The sequence below is a fragment of the Dermacentor silvarum genome, chromosome 2, assembly GCF_013339745.2.
Source record: "Dermacentor silvarum isolate Dsil-2018 chromosome 2, BIME_Dsil_1.4, whole genome shotgun sequence".
In the NCBI taxonomy this organism is placed as follows: domain Eukaryota; kingdom Metazoa; phylum Arthropoda; class Arachnida; order Ixodida; family Ixodidae; genus Dermacentor; species Dermacentor silvarum.
The window spans coordinates 142,961,496-142,977,667 of NC_051155.1; the positions used below are offsets into that span (position 1 = coordinate 142,961,496).

Consider the following 16,172-nt stretch of genomic DNA (forward strand, 5'->3'; position numbering starts at 1 on the left):
CCACCGTGGCCGGTCTGGTTATGTCCCGTCAGTACCCTCTCGAAGAATAATTCATTTCATAACGTCGTTGATCTTGACTCGTGTTATGGTACTGTAAGGCAATGCAATTTTGTGTCTAAAAATTTCACAGAACAGGAACACAATGTGTGTCACTGGCTACTAAATTGCAAGTGTCTCATATTCAGATGGTGATTCCAATAAAAACGAAGGAATGGCTGCTCCTTTTGCAGTCCTTTTAGCTTTGGTGAACACCACAGGTTTACAAGCTCTAGATTCACTGTGTAGTTGCAGTGCGAGAGGGCGGAGGGCACGGTCTTCCGGTCCCTGCGTGGGAGCGGCCCGCGACTGCTACCGACTCCCCCTGAAAGGGGGCGTCCAAACGCAGTTCCTCAGGACCTGAATAAAAGTTCTTTGTCTGTCTGTCTGTCTCATTTCTCATACTGCAAATGTCTCAAGACAAACAGAAGCACCGCTACGACCTCCATCACCCGTGACGTCCATTTTTCCCCCGAAGCCTCGTGTTGCTTTGGTCACCATTTTGTAAAGTTGGCCTTTGTGAAGAGCTACTCCCCTATTATGCAGGCTCATATCGCGTGCTCTGCCAAGTGGCCAATGTCACCTATGAAATCATTCTAGCCCCCCCTTACGTACTCCGCTGTGACAACCAGTGACATTGTCCATTTCACCAGACTTAAGCCCTACAGCTCTCTACGCGCCTTAGATCTTTAACAGCACCGGGACGGCGCTTTTGCCACTGAGGGGTAGTACAGTATAGACCACTTATAACATAACCACTTATAGTGCAGGACCGGATATAGTGCGGTCCTTTTCAGACTCCCGTTAATTTTCCCATAGCACTCCATGTATACATGTATCGCTTATAGTGCAGTTGCGGGAAACGAAATACCAGTTACAGTGCGGCTGCCTGGGAGTACGGAAGTCAGAGGAGACGGCGAACGCTCCCCTCAATTAAACGGGCGCCCCAAGGAGTGCTCGAGGAAGAAAGAGAGACTAAGTGGAGAAGAAGGGCATGTGGTGCGAACGAACAGCCAGTGAGGCTGAAACCAGAATCTTGAGTGCGAGTCGTGAAATATCACGGTGCGCATAGCGAACGAGGGCCACGAAACTGCCCAACACCATCCAATGCTCGCTTCCCGATAACGGCAGTAAACGAAACTTCAGGGAGCGGGCGGCGCCGGCACAGCACGGCGAAGGGCGCACGCGGAGACCGTGGAGTGTGAGGGAGGAGGGCGGCAGGGAAGCGGATTTCGCCTCGCAACTCCGCCGCTTCGGTGGCTCCCCTTGCCCTCCCTCGTAGCTCCCTCACTTTCGACTGTCACTGTGCGCGCCCGCCGCCGTGCAGGCGCCGCCGCTTGAGCCAGCTCCCCGAAGTTTCGTTTTCTGTCATTATTCGGGAAGCGGGCGTTTGCCGGGGTGGGCAGTTTCGTTGGCCGGCCTGGGACAGCGCCGCTACTTCCCTCTGCGCCGTAGCCGCAGCGTGCAAGGTCAAGACGTGACTAGAAAGTAGAGGAAGCATAAAGGAGAAAGAAGGGTTCACTGCCACTTTCTACACATGGCTACGGTAGCGTGGCTGAGACGTCAGCACGTACACGCATGTTCCGGCGCAACGCAGAATCGGCGACCTTGCCATTTGAGAGAGGGTGAAATGTCCGCCGCGTTTTTCTTTCTTTCTTTTTTGTTTTGTTCACGAGCGCAACATTGAGGGGTCTCTCCTAAGCTTTACTCTATGGCGGTGCCGGAGCAATGACGGTCGGAGGCGCTGCCGCGTGATTTGGTTCGCATTAACGAGATTCGACCGTAAATTGAATGCAAACGTTCTAGCCGCATTCCTCGACTGTCGCATACGCGTGGCGGCTCGGTGCACATGTTTTGCATATGTGCGGGCCTTGAAAATTGGTGCTTTGCTTATAGTGCGGATATTCGCGACTCCGGCGACTTGCATTATAAGCGGTCTACACTGTATTACGATACCATCGACAGATACTGAAGAGACGAGCCACCGCGAGAAAGACAATGAAGTGTCTAGGCTTTGGCGCGAGCATGTGTCTGCTTGGCTCCAGTGTAAATACAGTGTAAATAGTCTCTTTTGTCTGTGTCTTTCTGCACGTAACACCCCGTCACAATATTCTTTGCCTAAGCATTTTCATATGCCCCTAAGTTGCACAAAATTTTTCGAAAGATGGAAACTGAAACTTGCAGTCAAGCAGATAGTTCTTATACCAGGACTGCACACTCAATATCAGTGAGGGCAAAAACCAATTTCTCTGGGAGCCACATGGGCCACACTTTAGTGGGAAATGTTCCGCTTTTTTGCTTGCGAAAAGGCAGCCTATTTAGTGTCATCGCACTATTTGCTGTCTTCAGCACGTCTTGTAATATCGGTCTGGTTACTGAAGGCGGAAGGTGGCTCTTGTTCAGGTTCCCCAAAAAGAATGTCTCTTTCCGAGAAGTAGGCACTTGCTAAGAGAGATGTCAGTTTCAAAACATTGTTGGCTATGTTTCCGTATTTCTTCTTTTCAAGATTCCAATAAAACGAAGGAATGGCTGCTCCTTTGCAGTCCTTTTAGCTTTGGTGAACACCACAGGTTTACAAGCTCTAGATTCACTGTGTAGTTGCAGTGTTCCAGCATCACTGAGAAATGGTCGCTAAACTGTTGGTTGCCCTTCTCATCTTTGGATGACAGGAAACGCTGTTGGAATTCTATCAAAAAGGCAATCAACTTGTTCTGAAGATTCAGTGTTATGCTTTCCCTTTAATGTGCACCAATGTTTATTTTCGAGGCTTGTGACAGTAAACATAACAAAAAATGAAACCAGACAGAAGGAACAAACACCATGAAGTGCTGTGGTATGTTCCTTCTGTTTCTTTTCGTTTCCTCTGTGTAGCTTACCGCCACAAGCCATGTTGAATCATTAGCCCAGCGTCACACCCTTCTGCTGTTTATATTCAAATTAAAGATAATTTTATGATGCCAGGGATTACTGAAAAAGATGCCATTTGCATTTCAGTTTTTAAGTATGACATAGACAGGAAAAGCTGGGGCTTTAACTGTTAGAATAGATGACAAGTGGTTGCGTCTGCATCTGAATACCAATATAGTGGGAGGGGCTGGTCACTTTGTTGGTCGCTTTCTTATGAGCTCCTTAAAGTGTTTTGATAAAGAGCGGCATGTTAATTGTATTCGCCTGGTAGAAACCCTCAAACAATGTTGTTGGCGGCGATGTTGCTAGATCCAAATAACCTTGTCTGACACTTCGTATCGTTGGACCACAATCTGAGCAAATATTTGTCAAGATTGAATAGCAAGACAAACGCACCAAATAAAAGCATCGGCTGGCAGGCGCTACCACCTGCTATCATTAAATTGATAAATGCTGGGAAAGCACAGCTTCGATTGAATTATAAACTGCGCCAATAATGCGAACTTGGCGTTGGTAACTTAAAAGAATCTGCTCCCAACATAAAATTGTATGCTCCCACAGATTCTTTTTATATTGCTTGATGCCACTTGATTCAGGTCATGTGTGTCATCTTTGGTGACAAAATGGTTTTCTCATCATAGGACCATGCGATGACTGTAGCACAAGTACACAATAGTAGCCTAAACTTAGCCATGGGAGCAGCTAAAAATTCCACAGCAAGCCCCATGAGGCCCACGGGCCGCATCTTGTGCAGCCCTGTCTCATTATCACCAGTACAGGAAGCCAGAAACATCAGGAGCACACCTTTAAGCTGCAGTACAAAGAGGGCCAACGACAAATGCAAAAGATGGCAAAGAAAAAAAAAAACGGTGCCGAAAATGTGAATGCCTGCCTTTTCATGATTCCACTTGATTACGCAAGAAGGCTGCCTTCTGTATCATTCTGCATCTTCAGATTATGTAATCCTCTGATGAAAGTGATGGGACACATGTACACATGAAAGCTCTTTAAACACTGTTCAAATAATGACCAGCCAGTCAGACAGCTAGTACTGTATAACTGAGGGCAGCACCACAAATGAACAACAGTTCATGCATGTGTGTTAAGTTGCTCAACTATTTGCTAGGCTGCTCTCCAAAACATGAAGCAATTTCTGCTGACTCCCTGCTCGCAGTGATATCTGCCCCAAAAAGCATGCATGCCACCTCTTACGACTGGCATTAACTGCGCAGCAACCTGCAGCATAGTGCAATTTGTGGTTATTTTTTATTGCACCCCCCCCCCCCCTTTTTTTTAAGCGCTGCTCTTGGATGCCCTCCTCTGCCTGTTGGGCAATCGCACTGCAACCTGATAAGCGAGGGGGATTACAGTGGGGCAGTCTACAGAAGAATGCAGCAGATGACATCATGCCATCCTGTGCAGCGGGCGCATTCATGGCCCTTTCGTGGTCACACCCAGCCATTTGGCGCTAGCTACATGGCCACCAAAGATTACCAAGGCAATAATAGTGAAAAACCAGCTCGTGTATCGGAACTCTCACTTGTTGAAATTGGCTTGGAAGTTCCTATTCAGGAGAACAAGCCACACATTAATGTTTACAGCGAAGAATTGACACAATAAGTTTTCGATGCAATGTCAATATTCTTTGTCATACTAGACCAAAGACTAAAACAAGGTAAATTTTTGGGGGGCGGCCAGGTCGCAGCCCAGAATAAGCAACACATTAATTTTTACAGCATAGATTGACACAAGGAGTTTTCGATCAATGCCAATATTCTCTGTAATACTAGACCGAACATTAAAACAATTTTTTGTGGTGTGGCCAGGTACCATCCCAAAATGCTCGCTCCTTTTACAAAAATGTCACTAAGTGACATGATTATGACTTGCTGAAACATTTATCTTTTCAATGCTTTAATTGTTCTTTATCTTTCCTAGAAAGTTTTATTTTATTTCATGAACTATAATAGCTTTAAACTGCCTCTTGTGGTGGCCAGTGATTGGTCAGAATGCGAAAGGCAAGATAACTTCTAATTTCTGAAAAGGGCATTAGATTTCAAGGCTTTACTTCCCTTCTAAAAGCCGCTTTAAGGCCCCCAGATGGACCGCAGTTCTTTTTTCTGTATGGTTTGTTCTTTCTTAATGTGATGGCAATTTTTGAAGCAACTGCGAAAACAGTGTAAGTTAAAAGCAAAGATGGCCCTCTCCATCAGTGCAGCATGTGCTCACTGAAAATCTCGTAGTTAGCTGTGTTTACAGTTGACTTCTTCAATTAAATGAGCAGTGGTTACTGTGAAAATGCTGCCGAAAACACTAATAGACCAGGAAAATGTCACCAGAGAAAGTCGCTAAGACTCCAAAAAGGTTACGTTGTCAAAAAGACTATCAACAAGTAAACTTAACAACACTGCATTAAAAGCTATTTGAACTTATACATGCCTCCATCATCTCAAGCTTTTCCGGGTATGCCAAATCACCAGGAGCAGGGTTGTAGCCCAAGATATCTGTGCGAACGTAGACCAATGTTCGGTAGACCAACCGCTCCTGTACATCTTCAAGCATTTGCTGGGCAATCTTGCAAAATGCTCGCAGCTCATTCGCTGTGACAGTCAAAGAGAGAATGGGAAAAAAAGGGAATAAGTAAGTATAAAATACAATCAATCATACATTTACTGGACAAATTTCATCCCTCTGAACACGTGTACATACTGCCAATATTTTTCATCACAGCTGAACTTGACCATTTTGCAGAAGCTACTAAGCACAGTGAAGAGGTGAGATAACTTAATGACTACAGACACCAATGGACCCTTCTCATAAATGTAAAGATAGCTTTCCCACGAGGCAATTTGCCAACCTAAAGGTGGCAAAGTCATTTTTACAAACAGTGCATACAAGAACAGTGTGCTTGTCTCATGACATGGGAAATGTTAACATGGCTTTCTTTACGAAATCATGTGCAAGAAACAAGCCACAGCATGTGCAGCTAACACTTCATTTTCAATTGAACCATGACCGGTAGAGGTGTAAGTGGGGCAAAAGCGCAATGCAGAGAAGGTGTGTTTGGAAACGAGAAAAATGGTTTATTGGTGTGAAACTGGGAGCACTTACGGTTTGCAGCGACATGTTGCTCCATCATTTCAACCTGGAAACAAAAGTTATTGCAATAAATTTCTCACCAGTAGCAAGACAATGACAGAAACGCCTATCATTCAAGGGGACCAATGCATGCGATATGTAAATGCACAAACCATCATACCTTCAATATACTGCAGAGTTCTGCCAGTGTTTCCAGGTGATTTATGTGGATGATGATTGGACGAAAAACATCATACAATCTCTCGCAGAGGTGACTCAGAAAGTCACTAAAGAAAAAAAAGAAGCAATGACAGGTATATTTATGTTATAAAACATTACATACTTGTTGTGGTTACAGAAATAAGTAATGTCTCAGTACCGTTTGTGTGATAATGATTACATATTACAGTTGAGCTTGCTTAACATGAGCCCCCCCCCCCCCCCCCTTTATGCTGTCCTGAAGTCTTAATGGTATCTTCGACTACTCGCATCCATCCCCCCAATCAGAGTCGTGCAGATCCAGCGTTCCCCGAACTCAGAGGCGCGCAAGCCGAACGTGTGACTTGCTCTCGGAGGGGGAAATGGCAGATGCGAAACCACGTGACTACTGCTAACGTCTGATGTTTCGCCTATGTTTCGCCTATGACCGGCGCATCCGCCGGTGGGACGACCGTTCGTTGAGCTGCCAGCATGCTGTGGCCTAGGTTGCCTAGGCTACGGTGGACTGTCGCCAAGAACGGCGACGCTGTGCTATGATGACGTTGCTGGAAACGCTCTCATCTCGACGACTGCTCCGAAGATAGGGCGCGGAGCGCCTCAGAGCGCTCGACGCGGGAGGAGAGCGATCGAAAAGAACCAGCCAAACGCAAGGCGCGCACCGTCTTTCAACCAGCCGAAGACAACGCCGCTCGCGAGAGCGATCTAGAGCACCCTGAGGTGACCCGTCGAAGATACCGTAAGTGTTCACTACAGAACAAGTCTGTTATAATTGTATTTGCTTTGAGAATAGCCATTGACTAAGTTAACATTAAACAAGCTGCAGAATCAATGTCAAACATTCAATAATACCACACACACTCATCTTTTCTCAGAAACTTGTTTGTGAGGTCTAGCTGGCCTATCGCATTTACCCAATAATTACATTCGGGCAATTCACCAGGATAAACATCCCGCAAAGGATGCGGCCTAGTACGATGAACATGCAGAGGCACGGCATGAAATCCAACACCGTTTTTTTTCGTACGAAGCTCATTGTGAAACTTTGCTTTATTTCAAGCTTAACTCGTTTCTTTTTTTCAAAGCTGCAGCTGGCTTCCACAGGGCAAGATAGATAGCGACACTATTCCAGAGAGCTTTCTATTTTTTCCAGAACATTCAGCATGCAAGGTAAGTGACCTTGAAACTTGGTGAGGTCATGTTTAGCAACTATATGTACATCAAAGTACTTTTCTACTACCTTTCTGGCTTGTAAGTATGTCTGAAGTTCCATGTTGGGTGGTTGCGATGCTGCTGGGCTCAGGTTTGTTACAAACATTCTAAGTGAACTGGTGTGGCAACCAGTTTGATGTAAGTGGGTAATGGCTCAGACAGTTTTTTTTTTTAATATTTTAGACAATGAAGAGCCATTCAGACTCTGCATGAGTTCACTCTAAGTGGGTTCACTATAAATGGGTTTGACTGTTTTAGAATATAATCATTGATACATTCATTTTTTATTTTTAAAAAAAGGGAGCTATGAAAAAAAAATTATAAAAAATTCAGAAACTTGTAATGAACAGACACCAACCCAGCAAAAGAGACGGCGCCGAATACAAGCTTACAATTAACATCATTTCGTAATTACGGTAAAGTTAGGCTGGGAGCACAACATGCGGAAACAGCACAAAATATAGCACCCTCCACAACAAGAATAAAGCAAAGGATTGCTATACATGTCTAATCAAGCAAATTCAAGAACACTGTTCAAAACAGCAGCTCAAATCCAAAGAGGCAACATTTGCCACCACAGAATGAATGCCCTCATTTGCTTCTATGACACATTGGTCACTTTGCAGAGTGGGAATAGCCTTTTTTTAAAACACTTTTCTCTGAACCTACATAACTTGCTAAATCTAGCAATGGTTCTTGCCATTATTTTCTTAAACATTTCCTGCTCTTTCTGTGAACTATGCTTCAATCAGCTGAACAGCCACAAAATAATATTACCAACTTGTAAGTTGACAACACACTGGTCCCGTCTCTGTCAAGGTTGTGTTTGTTGCCCCTGTTTGTGCATTACGAGTTTTGACTAATTGAACACCCAAGTAGCATAACTGCAAGTCGGCCTAGGTGGAACAGATTCATTTTTAAAAAAACTTTTTGCACGCAAACAAACAAGGACGAAGAAAACGAGCATCACAAGGACGAGCGCTTTCTAACAGCTACTTTTACTTTCGAAGAACCGTTTGCTTAAAGAACATACAGATCTGCGTGGTCCAGTCAACAGAACACATCAATAGCGCATATAACAACACTTCGTGACACTTTGCATATAACACACTTTATAACAACACATATATAACAACACTTTGTGAACACTTTGTGTATAGCAACACTTCACAAAGTGTTGTCATATGCGCTATTGATGTGTTCTGTTGACTGGATCGCGCAGATCTGTGGGTTCTTGAAGAAATGGTTCTTCGAAAATAAAAGTAGTTGTTAGAAAGCGCTCGTCCTTGTGTTGCTCCTTTTCTTCGCCCTTGTTTGTTTGCGCGCAAGAAGCTTTTAAAAAATAAACCAAGTAGTGTGTGTGCTGCAGCTCTGGAAAAAGTCTAGACGAGACAGATTGAGCAGAATTCTCCACTCCTTGGGACTTTTTCTAGCAAAGTCTGAGACATTTTTCGAGCTGCCTGCAATGCCAAGTTGTGCCCACCAACTTACTCCAAGAGAGAGGAGGCCTTGGTGAAGAACTGCATGTACAACTGGTGCTCGTCTTCACAGAGGTGCACCAAGAAGGCACACCCGCTTCTGACCAGAGAACAGTGGTCGCGCTGGTGAGCAGCTGCGAGCTCTTTCATGGCTGTCGACACGCTAGGTCCAAGCAAAGTCTCTCGCTGCCCAAAATAGCAGGTATGGCAAGCATCCAGCAGCTCTCGATACCTGGACGCACACAAAGCATATACTGGATATACTCATGTAAGGTCCACACTTAATTTTTTTGTGATCTCGACAAGGTGTGGCTCTTAGATGGAGCCAAGCTACTTAGACACAAGTTCTTCCGGCTTTGCATAATCACCGTGACACCTTGTACCAAAAGAGCAAGTGCTAATGTTTTCATTGTGAATTTAGGATTTCTTAACGCATGCATGTCATTCACCTGGTGCCTACCTATTATAGTTCCCACCGCTGACACTATCACCGCTGCTCAGGCTTGGCTAGGAAGCACACTTGTGAATTATAGTCATCCTCGTGCCATCTATAGAGGATTACATATGCCTCTAATGTTCAAGCTTTTTACCAACAATACCCAAAAGACACCATACGCCCTGAACTCAGAATCCAAGAGCAAACAAACTTTCTTCCGTTCTTTTTTTTCTTTCTTTTTTTTTCAAATGTGGAGCAGCCAAGTTGAGTGCACGGATATTTCATGAGAGCAGGCCTTACTCAAGTCTATACAGTACCCATTTAATGAAAGTGACAATACAGAGATACTCGATTCACATTAAATATTGCTTGCTCTGATGGCTCAGTGGCTACGGCACTTTGCTTACTGAACACGAGGTCGTAGGCTCAATTTCCAGTCATGACAGTTGTGTTCTAATTGACTGTAATGCAAAAACACTTGTAATTTTATGTTTATATGAACGTTAAACCACCATAGGTAGTTAAAATTTATCTGGGGCCTCTCTCGCTGCAGAGTCTCTCATAGCCCAGATGTGTTGTGAGCATGGATTAGAAAGGCTTAGAGAAGCTACACCAAGAGATTACAATTTTGAAATAGTGAACTTACTAGTCATCTTACCAGAGTAGAGGCTAGATGTGTAAGAAAGGGTGCAAGAACAAAACACAGATCACAGCGCCACATTGAAATTTGCACTTCACTACTCTGTGATGATGTAGGTTACTGCATCATTTGAGAGTGGCTGGCTAAGTGATCATTAATAATAAGAATAATGGGATCACAGAGCACCTATGGACTGACAAGAACTCAATCTCACAAATGATGGGGACTTTTCCTGCAGAAAAAAATATTCTAATGTGTGAAATTTAACAATTCATGACAAGCAGACCATGTTGATGACACTGCAGGTTTGTACATGAAATTCAATGAAGGGCAGCTTGACCTTCATTTCCTTCGCTAGTGGTCAACCTTTTTGAGTCAAATACATACACAGTTTTGAAAGAGTGATGCACCAGGCTAAACCGACAAATTTTTTTCCCGTAGTAAGTGAGCTGATTAAAATTTGCAACCACTGATAGTATTACATTTTACAAGAGCAGGCGAGAAGAAAAAAAAAAAAAAGGGAAGTTGGACACTCACTCAGCATTTCGTTCCACACGTTCTTCAATCTGGCCCACCAGAGAGTGAATTCTTGGCGCATGAGTCCTAAACTTTCCATACAGGAGCGCAAAAGAATTGTCGGTAGAGCACAGCGGGTCCTTGCGTGACAAGACTTGGTGTGTCGTGTGCTCCAGAGTGCTTGTCACGTACGAGCGAATCATCTCCAGTGCTTGCCACTGCATGTGCTTGAACTTGACCAAGTAGGTCCCCGCCTCTTTGTATTGTGGCTGAAAGAGCAGAAAACAACAGCATTTTTAAGAGCCTGCTGTAAATCAAGATCATTTCAAGTGTTTAATTGCAGGCCAAACAGAGTGAAAAGCACATGTATGGCTTGTTTCTGAAAGAAGGCGAGAACTAAATGCTTTTAATGGGCAGTGTGGGATGGGTTCTAATGGGTGGGTCAGTAGTTCTGGCGTTGTACTATAGAGCACAAGGTTAGTGGCTCAATTACAGGCTCCATTAGCCACATTCTGCTCAATCGTATGCCGAAACTGTCACACACTGAAGAGCGCTGTATAATCAAAATTGATCCACGGCATTCCAATACAGCATCCCTCATAACCTAGGTTCAACTTTTGGACACTGAGACCAACTAGTAAGTCAAGAAAGGTGCCTTTTTCAATTAGTGCACTGCTTACATTGCCCAGGTGAATTCTACTAAAGGGGCCAACCATCACTGAAAACATGGAAGGCATGGAATTACTGCATAGTTTTGAGATAAACAAGAAGACTGATTGTATTTTTCTTGAGCTTACAGTGCAAAAAAGGGTAGAATAAAAGACACCAGGCCAGTAGCGGGGACCAAAACCATGCCTTCTCTCTTGTTCAAGCGTTTCTTTGTGAAGAGAGCAACAGAAACAGATGTCCCAACAATGGAAAGAGAGCAACACTTAACCATTATAGCGAACCCTGATGAATGCTTGAAAGGCTACAGACATAAATACACAAAATTTTATGTTCATGGCTTGTATAACACACAAAGCATGTAAATGGCAATGCAACATGACGCACTTACATTTGATTCAAGATAGCCGATGCACTCGTCCAGTCTTGTCAACATAGGTATGAAGCTTTCACTCAGGACAGAAATGTCGGGGGATGCCATTTTCTGAATTGAGAAGAAATGGCAAAGTGAGAAGACACACATTAAGGTAACGGCTATTCAATCTAAAAAACAACTTTTAGGTCTTACTTGGGATAATGTGTCTAATTCTGTAAAGTACCGCAGTTTCTCGGCAATGGTTTCCACGGCGTTCATCAGTTTTGACTGCAAAACGAATTGACAAGATGTCAGTAATAATGGGCAATATGGTGTAAACGAAATAGAAGAGAAAAGAATTGTGTTAAGGTACCTGCTCGTCCAGAAGGTGCTCGCAAGCTTCATGAAGTGCGTTCGTCTTGTTGGACACAAACTCATACTCCCCTTGCAGCAACCTTAGTTGTGCCATCGACGCGTCAATCTCACATAGCACTTCACAACACTTTTCCCGGTAGGATGCCACCACATCGATGTAGTTCCTGTTCAGAACAACAAGGAAACACAACTTCGCGTCTGGACAATGTAAAAGCTAACGGCGAATTTCACTAGTCGATTGGGGGCAATGTTTCCTTGCTGCATGGCGTTTCCTAGAAAAACTACTAGAGGGATTAACTGTTGCGCTAGTGTCTTTGGGAGCTACAATTATGGCAGTTCAGATCAGCATGGTAATGATGGCTGGTACATAAATTTGCCTAAACTTCCTCCTACTGGCCTTCAATGGACTTGTGACTTTGCAAATTGTTGTTTTCCAACAAGGTATTCTGTTATAAATGCAACTATTCGCCAATATTACGACGAGACGTCAGATCTATTCTATTGAGGAAACATATGCGACCTTGTGCCTAATTAACAACCATGTATCTATGGGGCGGGAGAAAAAGTAGCTTCTAATCGACCAGCAAAATTCGCCGTAAAATATGTCGTCAGAGAAAAAAATAAAATAAAAATAAAATAAAATTCAAGTGCAGAAACGAGCGAATCCGTACGTGTATTCCCAGTCACTCTCCTCCATCATTTTTTCTTCCACCTCCGAGAACCACGTCAGGAACTAGAAGAAATGATTTAATGAGGCACACGATGTGGCATGCAATCACGAGGTGTGACAATGTTGAAGCTGTTGTCGGCGTACCTGCTGTGCATTTGTGATCACCACGTCTCCTTTCAGAACATTTTGCAAGCATTCAGGAAGCTCGGACAGCTCGGGAACAAGTGGCATCGCTTTGCGTTTGTGGTCTGGCGTCATCGACAACTTCGGTGGCATCTGTAAATTTTTGTTATAAAGTTACGAACGGGGACGTAATGATGCAGAAACAGTCAGCTGAAAGATCTGCCACGGTACTGAGCAACGATCGGCGAGCTATAGCGACGTAGCGGCAGCAGCGCAATTGACTAGAATCGGCGTAGTACACCTCAGAATGCCCACGTTATTTATTTACGCGATCGACGCATCCTTCCTTTAAAGAGTTGTAAAATTACTTTATAAAAAGAGATGTAAAACGCAGCAGCGAAAGCAGTGTCTGAAAAGAAAACATTTGATCGCGCTTCTTGGAGCGCGTAGCTATTTGCAGCGAGCTCTTTGAAGTGCCAGCTGCGCATGTTGACAAGCATTTGTTGCAATACAGGGTAGCTACACGTGACGCATTATTTATCGCGATTTTGTGGGCGCATAATGTTGACGAAAAACGTAGGAACGACTCTACGCCAGCAGAGTCTGAAAGCATCGTATGTCATCGTTAGATCGCATAATTAGAACCGAAAAAAAAGTACTTACACCAACGGGCATAGGACGCTCTGTAACATGGGCCATAAGCTGAGATATTCCTTCAGCTTGTTTATCGGTGATTGGTGCCAGAGGTTCAGACGGGTGCTCCCAGTTTTCTAAGTTATCCTTGATTTCCTTCATGTTTACATGCATCGCGGATGCCATGTTGCCACATGTATGCATCACGGCAACCATGGTTCCGGTTAGAGATGGGGGCGTGGCGATGAGTTCTAAATATGAAATACAAATCTTATTGCTACAAATAACATTTTTATAAAAAGTTATAAGCTCAAATAGGGTGTGCGTGAGCAAATTGCAAACAATTTGTCCAATAACTCCAGTGAATACACTTTATATGTCTTTAGATAGCAGCACCACTGCCATCACGTTAAGAGCGCGAGATTTAAAGCTGCTATTTGTGCCAATGTATTGCAGGCTTCATTATTGCAAAACAGATTAGAGAAAAGTGAGCTTGTAGGGCCCCATATAAGTAAAAGATCGTAAATAAACCAGTAAAATAAAATAATTACAAATTATAGAAGTTACTTTGTTGTTGTTTCACCATTACTGTAATGTTACTGTAGTGAACAGCCTTTGACTTCCACTAAAACTAAACTAAACTAATCTGACCTCCTTTAGTGGAGATCAGCGTGAAAAGCACGCAACAAAGGGTTAACGGGCATGCACTGTTTCTGGCTCATATGCTGGAATAGATACCTCGCGAACTTACCCAAAGGCCGATACTAAGGCTCCTTAAGTTGAACATGGTTTATTTGTAAAAGTGCCCATGAGAAATTGCTTTCCACGGTATAAGGTTTATTACTGCAGTTGACACTATGTCAGTGTTCTGACCGAATACGTGTGACATTTCCGTGATAAATGAAAATGACGAGGCAGGACAAGACGCATGTACAGAGGGGAGTCTTTTCGAGTCCGTTTTGGCACCCGCCTTTCTTCATTTGTACCACGATTATATGACTTCACACCCTAAAATAAAATAGTTATCACGCCTGGTTTATATATACATACACAAAAAAAGAAAAAAAACTCAGATGGTGGTGGTAGCTACAGGCGGTGTAGCCTGGCGATCGAGGCCGGTAATTTCTCTGCCAGACCATCTCTTGCAATGTCCCTGAGGCATGTCAACAAACATTCAACAGACAGTGGTTTGAACAAGGGATGTCACTGGAGCCAAGGATTACGCGAGCGACATCCCTTGCTCAGCCACTGTTAATCACTTCAACTCTCCATCTTCTTTGGCCACGTCTTGTTTGGCATGCTAAAAGCCAGGGTCACTAAGGAATACAAGATGGAGACGTAAAACTTCCTCGCTAGCTACGAAGAATCATTCCCAACGTGGGACTAGCCCGCTCTATGAGGCCTTGCGCCCCGTAGCCCGCACGACCTTGCAATAAAGTTATCCCATCCATCCATTTTGGGCGCAACAGGTGTTGCAAACACGCATGTGAAATAGTTTTATTTTGTAGACTCTCAAGAAGCGTATCCCAAATTCAGCACAGTATCATGGGCACAACCAAATGAACCGTTAAGTGTTTACTGCATCCTGCATGGAATTAAGAACATAAAGAAAGGGTAGAAAGAGAGAGAGGAGAATATATTGAGAAAACGAAGAGAAGTTGGCCGGAGGTAATAAACCCCGTAATATACAGGGTGTTCCAGCGAGCACTTTCAAAAATTTTTAAAGGTTGCCTGTGGCAGATAGCACAACTTTATTTCATGAGATGGTCTAATCGAAGAGGCGGACATTACTTGCACAAAAATTGAAATGCATAATCGTATAAATAAAAAAATCAATAATTAGGTTTTTAACTAATTACCGTATTTTGCCTTGGCGTTCCAGTTACTTTTGTGCTTGAATGCTTAAAACGACGTTTTGTTAAGTAACTGGAACGCCAATGCATTTCTCCGCTAAGTTCGGGAATTAATATCTCAAAACTGGTGTCATCCTGAGAATTCGTTCCAAGTGGATCCGATCCGCCTTGCCAACTCAACGGCTAGAATTCGTAAATTGCAATATGGACCGTAAGGTAGTTGGTTAAAACGTAATTAGGGATTTTTGCTAATTAGTCGATTATGCATTTCAACCTTTTGTGCAAGTAGTGTCCGCCTCTTTGAGCAGACCAGCTCATGAACTAGAATTGTGCTATCTGCCATAAGCAACCCTTAAACATTGTTTAAAGTGTTCGCTGGAGCACCCTGTATACGCGGAGACGTTAAAAAATATGAAAAAAAAAAAGTACTGATACCAGTGATCACAGGCATTCTTTGTACAGTTCCGGTTGCGAATATAAAAATTTTCTTTGTTTGTACGGTTGATCTACGGTGCAATTACACGATTACACTCTTTGCGCAGTTTTCTTAGTTCACAAAGGCTTCTTCTCTAGGGCCGTTTCACCCCGCTTCTTATCGAGCACACGTGCTGCATACATTAGCGGGTGAAAGTGAAGCTGTTTACTAGCCTCAAGGGGTCACGTGCTCATGCGTCACGAGAAGAGCGAGTGCACGCGCACGTGGCACCCTGCAAGCGCGGATCGCGACAGCGGATTATGCGCATTACGCTGTGATGAAGCACGTTATTGAATGCTAATGGCAGAGCGCAGCAAGTTCGCTGGCACACCGGCAACGAAAGAAGTGTCAGCAAAAATAAAATATTTGTCTGCACGCTGCACAACATGATTGGAATTGTTATCTTTTTTATTTCTATAACAATTACTATACGGACACTTTAAGCAAACTTTCACCGTCGGCGTCGCCGCGGGGCTCCGCATATATTTAGGTATAAGTATGCT

General features: G+C 43.8%; 1 protein-coding gene across 11 annotated transcripts in view; it reads right to left on the reverse strand.

Annotated features, from left to right (window-relative positions):
* LOC119441878 (conserved oligomeric Golgi complex subunit 3) overlaps positions 1 to 13,532 on the reverse strand; it is a 62,410-nt gene extending 48,878 nt beyond the window's left edge. The window contains exons 1-11 of one of the 11 annotated variants that reach the window (XM_049661682.1): positions 13,372 to 13,532; positions 12,730 to 12,861; positions 12,587 to 12,648; positions 11,914 to 12,079; positions 11,754 to 11,828; positions 11,577 to 11,669; positions 10,541 to 10,788; positions 8,941 to 9,159; positions 6,203 to 6,308; positions 6,055 to 6,088; positions 5,383 to 5,543 (exon numbers count right to left, since the gene is read on the reverse strand). In XM_049661682.1, coding sequence (XP_049517639.1) covers positions 5,383 to 5,543; positions 6,055 to 6,088; positions 6,203 to 6,308; positions 8,941 to 9,159; positions 10,541 to 10,788; positions 11,577 to 11,669; positions 11,754 to 11,828; positions 11,914 to 12,079; positions 12,587 to 12,648; positions 12,730 to 12,861; positions 13,372 to 13,527 — 1,452 coding nt within the window. In that variant the 5' untranslated portion in view covers positions 13,528 to 13,532. The remainder of the gene's footprint in view (positions 1 to 5,382; positions 5,544 to 6,054; positions 6,089 to 6,202; positions 6,309 to 8,940; positions 9,160 to 10,540; positions 10,789 to 11,576; positions 11,670 to 11,753; positions 11,829 to 11,913; positions 12,080 to 12,586; positions 12,649 to 12,729; positions 12,862 to 13,371) is intronic. The other 10 variants (XM_049661689.1, XM_049661690.1, XM_049661687.1 and 7 more) reach the window with 10 other exon arrangements.
* Between the last annotated feature and the right edge of the window lie 2,640 nt (positions 13,533 to 16,172).